At 47.9% G+C, this 10,000-nt stretch overlaps 1 protein-coding gene across 2 annotated transcripts in view; it reads left to right on the top strand.

Moving 5' to 3' along the window:
* LOC143276586 (extended synaptotagmin-2-like) overlaps positions 1 to 10,000 on the top strand; it is an 85,786-nt gene that overhangs the window by 56,274 nt on the left and 19,512 nt on the right. For both annotated transcript variants that reach the window (XM_076581186.1, XM_076581185.1), the window contains exons 15-18: positions 1,500 to 1,661; positions 3,256 to 3,405; positions 4,385 to 4,454; positions 9,528 to 9,759. In XM_076581186.1, the coding sequence (XP_076437301.1) occupies positions 1,500 to 1,661; positions 3,256 to 3,405; positions 4,385 to 4,454; positions 9,528 to 9,759 (614 nt within the window). The remainder of the gene's footprint in view (positions 1 to 1,499; positions 1,662 to 3,255; positions 3,406 to 4,384; positions 4,455 to 9,527; positions 9,760 to 10,000) is intronic.

Here is a 10,000-nt window from a genome sequence, read left to right as displayed (position 1 = left end):
GGTGGTTGGTGTTGGTTTTTGCGATGAGTATCACCATCACTGTTGTCATTATCTTTGCTGTTTCCACCTTTTTTTCTTTTTTTTTTTTTTTGCTGCCTCATCATCTGCGCCATTTCAGTGGCATTACTCCCACGCCGCTCATTTAGATTCCCCCTTACACGGCCACACCCGGGTTCGTCCGTCGCAGTTCCAGCATCAGCAGTCCACAGGGAACCATCGATGTTAGGTCGCCTGGAGGTCACATGCCAGAGGAGACCCTGCACTGCTGCTGAGTCACTTCGGTGGTGTTCAGTGGTGCCTGTTCTGTTTTAACGTACTTAGGACAACACCTACTAAGCCCCCTACTAACGACAATAATGGCTTAGTCGCGGAGCCAGACTGAGTGAGCGTCTCTCCCAGAGTAGAGACCGCCACCACGTCCCTCAAACAACAGCCCCCCATGAATCTGCCGACACTGACGACATTGACAGGACTCACCCCAAGCATGGAAGTGGAGGGGTATCGAAACTGAGGTCACCATGAGAGCAGGGCATGAAAGGCCACAGACTTTGAGACTATTTTGTTTATATTGATGACGATGAAGGAGGAGGAGGAGGATGATGATGACGATATTGCTATGGAGGTCCATTTTGGTTTGGGACTGCGTGACAAGACTGTACTCTACACTTCCTGTCATAATGATATCCCGGCGTTAACCAGGCCCGAGAGATACAGACACTTGCAGTGTTGGTCAGGTAATTAGAGCAACACACCCAAAGATGCATCCTTGAAGTGGATGACACTCGACTGTGTGGTCCCAGTCTCCCCATTTAAGCCCACAGCACACTCGACTCTGGGTAGGAGCCGGCCACGGTCCGAAAAACCCACCTCCGCTGGGATTTGAACCCGCGTCCTCCCAGCCGTCAGTCCGCGACGCTAACCACTTCGCCACGGCGGCTGGTGTTTCCATCATTTTATTAGATTGCTGGAATTAGATGTTGAAGACATGCATGTCAGCAATTTTTTTTTTTCCAAGAAGTGACCCAAATCTATTAAAATGGCATACCGGGGTACTTAAAAAAAATATATGAATTTTTTTTTTTTTTCTAAATTCAATAGTTCAGAGATGAACATACAGTGAGAGAGAGAGAGAGAGGGAGAGAGCGTTCAAGTTGTGTTTTTCAAAGTCCCTCTTTTTCTTTGAAGTTTGTTCCTACTTTGATTTTGACAAAATGGTTTATTGGTATTTAGTTTCAGTATGAGAGAGAGAACGAACGAACGAGAGAGAGAGAGAGAGAGAGAGAGAGAGAGAGAGAATATTCATGTTTTAAACTTTCATTTATTGGACACACATAGTTGTTTTCTTTTTTTCATTATAATTTCTGAGACAGATTAAGAGAGAGAGAGAGAGAGGGAGGGTGACAAAAGTAACACATATTTCACATTTTAAACTTTCAAGTATTGGACTACAGCATTAACAAAATGAATAAATGAATAAAAAACATTTTTTTTGTTTTCAGCGCGGTAAAAAGACACTGCTGGAGCCGTCGCCCTACGTTGTGCTGACGCTGGGTCAGACGACCAAGGAGAGCAAAGTGCGCAACGCCACCACGGAGCCTCGCTGGGAGGAGAACTTCCGCTTCTTTGTGGCCAACCCCAACCACCAGAACCTCGACATTGAGGTGACTCTCTCTCTCTCTCTCTCTCTCACACACACACAAACACACACTCACACACTCACACACATACACATATACACACCTAAAGCACACGCACACACAGAACTTATGCTTCTTTGTCACCAACCCCAACCACCAGAACCTCGACATTGAGATGACTCTCTCACACACACACAACCATACAGATGCACACACGCATGCACACACACACACACACACACAAACACACACACACACATACACACACACACACTCTCACGCGCACACTCACACGCACACACATACACACACCTAAAGCACACCCGCACACACACAGAACTTCAGTTTCTTTGTGGCCAACCCCAACCACCAGAACCTTGACATTGAGGTGACTCTCTCTCTCTCTCTCTCTCTCACACACACACACACACACACACACACACACACGTAGACACATGCATGCACACAGACACACAGACACATACACACAGAAATTCTGCTTCCTTTCGCTAACCCCAACCACCAGAACCTCGGCATTGAAGTGACTCTCACACACACGCGCGCACCACACACACATGCACAGGAAAACTTTCACTTCTTTTTGACCAACTCCAACCACCAGAAGTTTGATATCAAGAAGACACAGCTGTTGGCTTTTCAAAAGTCGTTGCATTGCATCTCATTGCATTGCATTGTCTTTGTGTTGTGTCATGTTGCATCGCATTACATTGTCCTTGTGTTGTGTCATGTTGCATCGCATTGTATTGCATTGTCTTTGTGTTGTGTCATGTTGCATCGCATTGCATTGCATTGCTTTGTGTTGTGTTATGTTGCATCACATTGCATTGCATTGTCTTTGTGTTGTGTCATGTTGCATCGCATTGCATTGCATTGTCTTTGTGTTGTGTCATGTTGCATCACATTGCATTGCATTGTCTGTGTTGTGTCATGTTGCATCACATTGCATTGCATTGTCTTTGTGTTGTGTCATGTTGCATCGCATTGCATTGCATTGTCTGTGTTGTGTCATGTTGCATCACATTGCATTGCATTGTCTTTGTGTTGTGTCATGTTGCATCGCATTGCATTGCATTGTCTGTGTTGTGTCATGTTGCATCGCATTGCATTGCATTGCCATTGTGTTGTGTCATGTTGCATCTCATTGTATTGTATTGCCTTGTGTTGTGTTGCAATGTATCATGTTGTGTTGTGTTGTGATGCATTGTATTGTGTTGTATCATATGGTATTGTGTTGTTTTGTATTGTGTTGCATTGCATTGTATCGTGCTGTATGATAATATTATGTTGTATTGCATTGTATTTTGTTGTGTTTTATTGTGTCATACTGCATTGGATAGTGGTGTGTTGCACTGTATTGGATTGGATTGTATTGAATTGTTTTGTATTTTGTTGTCATATTGTATCATTGTATTGTGTTGTGTCATGTGTCGTGTTATTTTGCATTGTATTGCATTGCATTGTGTTGTGTCATGTGTTGTGTTGTTTTGCATTATGTTGTGTTGTTTCATTGCCTTGCACTGCATTGCATTGTCTTCTGTTGTATTGCATTGTGTTGTTTTATTATGTTGCATTGTATTGTACTGTATTGCTTGTGCAGGTGCGTGACAGCAAGACGAAGAAGACGATCGGAGAGACGACGATCCGCCTCAAGGAGGTGATGGGGGCGGAGGACATGGTGCAGGACCAGAAGTTCCCCCTGAAGACTGAGGAGCCCAACAGCTCCATCTACATGACTGTGGGCCTCAGGGTAGGTCACTCTCTCTGCTCTAGTTCCCTCTGAAGACTGAAGAGTCCAACAGCTCCATCTACAGGTCTGGTCATTTGTGTGTGTGTGTGTGTGTGTGTGTGCTATATATTTTTATACTCTGATTTTGTGATGTACATGTATTCATACTGACAGATGTGTGTGTGTGTATGTGTGTGTGTGTGTGTGTGTGTTTTGCTATATATTGTTATACTCCGATGCTGTTATGTACCTGTATTCCTACACCAGTCAGGTGTGTATGTGTATGTGAGTATGTGTTGATTTATATTGTTACATTGACACTGTGATGTACCTGTATTCCTACACCTGACAGGTGTGCATGTGTGTGTGAGTCTGTGTTGCTATATATTGTTACATTGACACTGTGATGTACCTGTATTCCTACACCTGTCAGGTGTGCATGTGTGTGTGAGTCTGTGTTGCTATATATTGTTACATTGACACTGTGATGTACCTGTATTCCTACACCTGTCAGGTGTGCATGTGTGTGTGAGTCTGTGTTGCTATATATTGTTACATTGACACTGTGATGTACCTTTATTCCTACACCTGACAGGTGTGTATGTGTGTGTGAGTCTGTGTTGCTATATATTGTTACATTGACACTGTGATGTACCTGTATTCCTACACCTGACAGGTGTGCATGTGTGTGTGAGTCTGTGTTGCTATATATTGTTACATTGACACTGTGATGTACCTGTATTCCTACACCTGACAGGTGTGCATGTGTGTGTGAGTCTGTGTTGCTATATATTGTTACATTGACACTGTGATGTACCTGTATTCCTACACCTGACAGGTGTGTATGTGTGTGTGAGTCTGTGTTGCTATATATTGTTACATTGACACTGTGATGTACCTGTATTCCTACACCTGACAGGTGTGCATGTGTGTGTGAGTCTGTGTTGCTATATATTGTTACATTGACACTGTGATGTACCTGTATTCCTACACCTGACAGGTGCTGACGCCAGAAGCCAACCCGGAATGGATGGAGAACGAGAATCTGCTGAAAGACAAGCCGGCTGATGGTGAGAGAGAATTGTACAGCACTGGTGTTTCTGACGTTTCCCATAACAGTTTCCGTCTCTCAAGGAGGTGACACTGCGTTTTGGCACAAAAATCCATATACGCCACACTACATCTTCCATTCAGATACCAGACAGCAGCATAGCCCAGTTTGCTACTTAGGCTTTGAGTGCATGCTTGTATATTTGTGTGCTTCAGACAGATCTATATACACCACATCTGCTATTCAGGTGCCTGACCAGCAGCATAACACAACCTGCTGGTCAGGTGTAGAGTGTATGCATGTGTATGTGTGTGCCTATCACTGTATCAGAGTGGATCTTCTTCTGCAGAGTATTTGTTGCTGTGGGTTCTTTTTCAGTGTGCCAAATGTATGCTGCCCATGGGTGGTTGATTTAGATTCATTTAGAATGAAAACATTCACCTGTCTCACATAAATACACAAAATTAAGACATTCACCTGTCTCACAGAAATACCAACAGTTAAGACATTCACCTGTCTCACATAAATACCAACAGTTAAGACATTCACCTGTCTCACAGAAATACCAACAGTTAAGACATTCACCTGTCTCACAGAAATACCAACAGAGATTTACTTGTCTCACAGAAATACCTACAATCAGAGATTTACCTGTTTCACAGAAATACTTACAATTGGAGATTTATCCATCTCACAGGAATACCAACAATCAGAGATTTATCCATCTCACAGGAATACCAACAATCAGAGATTTATTCATCTCACAGAAATACCAACAATCAGAGATTTACCTGTCTCACAGAAATACCAGCAGTCAGAGGTATACCTGTCTCACAGAAATGTGTGGTTCGTCTGTCGGGATCAACGAGGACCATCTAGTCATCCTGGGAGTGGGGGGGTTGGGCTCTGTGGGTACGCAGATGACTGGTCAGGCCAATCTGCGCCCGGAAGGTTCTGACGCAGTGTGGACAGGGGATGGTGCCGGCTGTCAGGGACTTGCTGGCACTGCTTTTCCTGGCCTGTCTGCCTTGCTCTGCTGCAGCGATTCTGTTGGCCTCACAGGATTTGGCGCCTTTGTGGACAGGTGAACGCCACTTTGGTCTGTCCATTGCATTTAGCTCCCATGTGTCGTGGCTGATGTTGAAGGCCTTCAGAGTGTCTTTGAAGCGCTTCTTTTGGCCTCCATGGGAGCGCTTGCCATGTTGGAGTTCGCTGTACAGCAGTTTCTTGGGGAGCCGGTGGTCTGGCATGTGAACTACATGGCCTGCCCAGCGCAGCTGGGCCTGCATCAAGATGGTGTAGATGCTGGGCAAGTTTGCACAAGTGAGCACCTCTGTGTCAGGGATCTTCTCTTGCCACTTTATGCCGAGAAGTTTTCTGAGGCTGGTGGTGTGAAAGTGGTTCAGCTTTTTGGCGTGACGTTTGTAGACCGTCCATGATTCACATCCATAGAGCAGTGTGGTGAGAACTATGGCCTTGGATACTTTGAGCTTCATCTCCAGGGTGATGCCTCTCCTGTTCCAAACGTTCTTATGGAGTCTGCCGAAGGCAGCGCTGGCTTTGGCAAGTCTGGCATTCACCTCGTTGTCAATGACAACTGTGTGAGAGAGTGTACTGCCCAGGTATGTGAACTTGTCCACTGCATTCAGTTGTTGCCCATTGATGAAGATGTTTGGTTTAACGTAAAGCTTTCCTGGAGCTGGCTGGTGCATCACCTCAGTCTTCTTTGTGCTGATTGTGAGGCCAAAGTTGTCACAGGCAGCAGAGATCTTGTTGACGCTGTGTTGCATGTCAGCTTCGCAGGCAGTGTTGAGAGCGCAGTCATCAGCAAACAGGAAGTCGTTGACGGTGTCTGTCCTCACCTTGGTTTTTGCTTGAAGCCTCCTGAGGTTGAAGAGTGAGCCATCTGTGCGGTACCTGATGCCAATGCCTACGTCAGCATCTCTGAAGGCATCTGTCAGCATGGCTGAAAACATGAGACTGGACAGGGTGGGGGCAAGAACACACCCTTGCTTGACTCTGTTGGAGACAGGGAATGGTTCTGAAGTCCCTCCGTTGTCTTCGACTCGGGCCAGCATCCTATCGTGTAGTTGCCGTATGATGGTGATGAACTTTCTGGGACATCCGTACTTCGCCATGATTCTCCAAAGGCCATCTCTGCTAACAGTATCAAAGGCCTTGGTCAGATCGACATAGGTGGAGTAAAAGTCGGCGTTCTGTTCCTGCCACTTCTCATGGAGCTGCCTGGCAGCAAACACCATGTCAATAGTCCCACGTTCTTTCCGGAAGCCACACTGGCTCTCTGGTAGGAGACCTTGCTCAAGGTGCGCTATGAGACAGTTGAGTAGCACTCTGGCCAGTCTTGCCTGCGACGGACAGCAGGGATATTCCATGATGGTTGTCACAGGCCTGACGATTTCCTTTGCGCTTGTACGGGTGTATGATGGAAGCGTCTTTGAAGTCCTGTGGAACTGCCTCATGCTGCCAGATGAGCTGGAACAGCTGATGAAGCTTCTCAGTCAGCGCCATACCACCTTCTTTGTAGACCTCAGCTGGGATGGAGTCTGAGCCAGGGGCTTTGCCATTGGATAGCAGACGGATAGATTTCTGGGTCTCCTCCAAAGTTGGAATGGCATCCAACGACTCACTGACTGGCACCTGGGGGAGTCGGTCGATGGCTTCATCATTGATGGTGGAAGGGCGGTTCAGTACGCTGTCAAAGTGTTCAGCCCATCTCTCAAGGATCCCGTCCTTGTCAGTGATTAGGGTAGAACCATCAGCACTGAGGAGTGGAGCAGATTCAGAGGTGGTGGGACCGTAGACTTCTTTCAAGCCGTTATAGAAGTTCTTCATGTCGTTCCTGTCTGCAAAGCCCTGGATCTCATCAGCTTTGTTGCTCAACCAGGAATCCTGCATCTGCCGCAACTTCAGCTGGATGGTGCTGCGTGCGCTCTTCAGTATGTCTTTCTTTGACTGTGACTTGGGATCTTCAATGTGGGCTCTGTAGGCTTGGCGTTTGTCTTCTAGCAGCTGCTTGATCTCAGTGCAGTTCTCATCAAACCAGTCTTTGTGCTTCCTGGCAGAAGGCCCCAGGCACTCCATGGCAGTGTTGTACACCGTCTCATGCAGTGCACCCCATGCTGCCTCCACATTCTGGTTGTCCAGCACGGTGGACTCAAGGCGTTCCTCCAGGGTGTCAGCAAAGCTCTGCTAGATGTTGCCTAGCTCCAGCTTGTTGACATTCAGGCGTTTGGGTGCTTTCATGCCCTGAGGCTGTCTCTTGGGCTGGATGCGGAGGTTGAGTTTGGAGACGATAAGGTGGTGATCTGTCCAGCACTCGGCGCTGCACATGGCCCTCGTGACTTGTACGTCCTGCCTGTCCCTCTTCCTGACGATGACAAAGTCGATGAGATGCCAATGCCCAGAGTGAGGATGCATCCATGACGTCCTGTTACGGGTAGGGAGGCAGAAGACGGTGTTTGTGATAAGAAGGTCGTGCTCGGCACATGTCTGGAGAAGTAGTTGGCCATTGCTGTTACAGTTGCCAACCCCATGCTTCCCAATCACTCCTTCCCAGGAGGTGCTGTCACAGCCAGCTCTCACGTTAAAGTCACCAAAAATGTTGAGCTTGTCTGCGTTGGGAACAGTAGTGATGACAGCGTTCAGGTCCTCGTAGAACTTGTCCATGATCTCATCCGGGTTGGTCATGGTGGGCGCGTAGGTGCTGACAATGGTGGTAAACTTCTTCCTGTTGCATAAAGGGAGTTTCATTGTCATCAGGTGATCGTTCACTCCTTTCGGGGGGCCAGCCAGCTTGCCAACGAGGGTTGTCTTCACTGCAAAGCCAACTCCTGCCTCACGTCTCTCTTCAGGTCCACGACCACTCCAAAAGAAGAGTTTGCCTTCTTCTGCCAGTCTGGTCTCACTTAAGGCAGCGATGTTGATGTTGTACCTGGCTAGTTCACTCGCAATGAGTGCTGTGCATCTCTGTGGTCTGTCTGAGTCGCCTCTGTCCAGAAGCGTACGCACGTTCCATGTGGCAATGGTCAATGGGGTGCTCCTTGTTTTCTTTTTTCTTTCTTTTGTGTGTCGACCGCTTGAGTAGGGTTCCCGTCAGCCGCGGTATGCTGACTAGGGTGGTGTGGAGGAGGCAATGTTTAGGGCACCTTTTCTAACCCCTTCCTCATGCCATGGAGGTGAGCAGTGCTGTCCTGAAGAGGGCTGCTCAGTCGCTCAGGGGCCTGCCGATCTCCACCGCTGCTCCAGTCGGTGAAAAACGACCTCACTCTCTTGTCCGAGACCGTCTGTATCCAGTGGCAAGACGAAGTCAAGATGACTGGAGATGGAAATGGATGCAGTGGATGACCAGGATGTCCTATGTGCCTCATCCTGCCCTCAGCACTCCACAGTGCTCTGCTGCAACCGCCTACCTCTCCGTTGAACCATGAAGGTTTCTTCAGCAGAGTCTGCCGGATCCAGTCTTCACATGCTTGGGTAGACGAGCCCTAACTCACCGAGGGTTTGAGACCCGTCAGCTACCCTCACCTAGTTTAGCCAGCCTGTCAAAGCCGTTGCCTGGGGGTTGGGCGCCGCCGCAAGCTTGCAGCTTCTAGGACCCATAGGTGAGAGCTGGGTGCCGGTGGGGACCAATAGAGGACGAACCACTCCCGGAAGAGTGTGACAAGCCCCCCCTCTAGAGGTACTACCCCTCCCGTGCACCCCCTAACCCCTCAGAAATACCAACAATCAGAGATACCTGTCTCACAGAAATACCAACAATCAGAGATTTACCTGTCCCACAGAAATACAAACAATTAGAGATTTACTTGTCTCACAGAAATACCTACAATCAAGACATTTACCTGTGCTACAGAATAAAAAAAATTACCTGTCTCACAGAAATACCTATAATCAAGACATTTACCTGTGTCACAGAATCAAACCATACACATGTCTCACAGAAATACCGACAACCAAGACATTTTCCTGTCTCACAGAATCAAGACAATCACCCGTCTCACAGAATCAACACATTCACCTGACAGAAATCTCACAGAAACACCAACAATTAACACATCCACCTGTCTGACAGAAACGGAGAGCTCTGTGGACACACCATCAGGTGAGGTGGACGCCAAGAAGCCAGGCGCCCAGACTGTGCCCCCTTCCGCAGCCAGCAGTGGTGGAGCGGGGAAGAAGGAGGGGTCTCCACCATCCTCCTCCCCCCGCGAGGAACTGATCAAACCAGCCTCCTCCCCTGCCTCAGAGTCTGAGGTTCGTCAGCGGAAGTCTGCCGCTGGGCCCCCCGGTGCCGGTCCTGCTCCGTGAGTTGTTCGCCCTTTGTTTGGATGGAGGGTGGGGTTTGAGAGGGAGGAGGGGTTTTAGGGGGGTGGGTAGGGGTGTGAGGGAGAGGGGAAGGGTGGGGGTTTGTGTGTTGAGGGGGTGAGGGGATTTGAGTGGGAGGGATGGAGAGACAGGCAGTAGTAATGGTATTCTTCTTGTTCTTGTTCTTTTTGGGGGTTTTTTTTTTCTTCATTTTTTTGCCTGCGAGTGAATATGTGTGGA

Source organism: Babylonia areolata, chromosome 32, assembly GCF_041734735.1.
Source record: "Babylonia areolata isolate BAREFJ2019XMU chromosome 32, ASM4173473v1, whole genome shotgun sequence".
NCBI classification, from domain to species: domain Eukaryota; kingdom Metazoa; phylum Mollusca; class Gastropoda; order Neogastropoda; family Buccinidae; genus Babylonia; species Babylonia areolata.
This window is presented reverse-complemented; position numbering and strand designations above follow the sequence as displayed.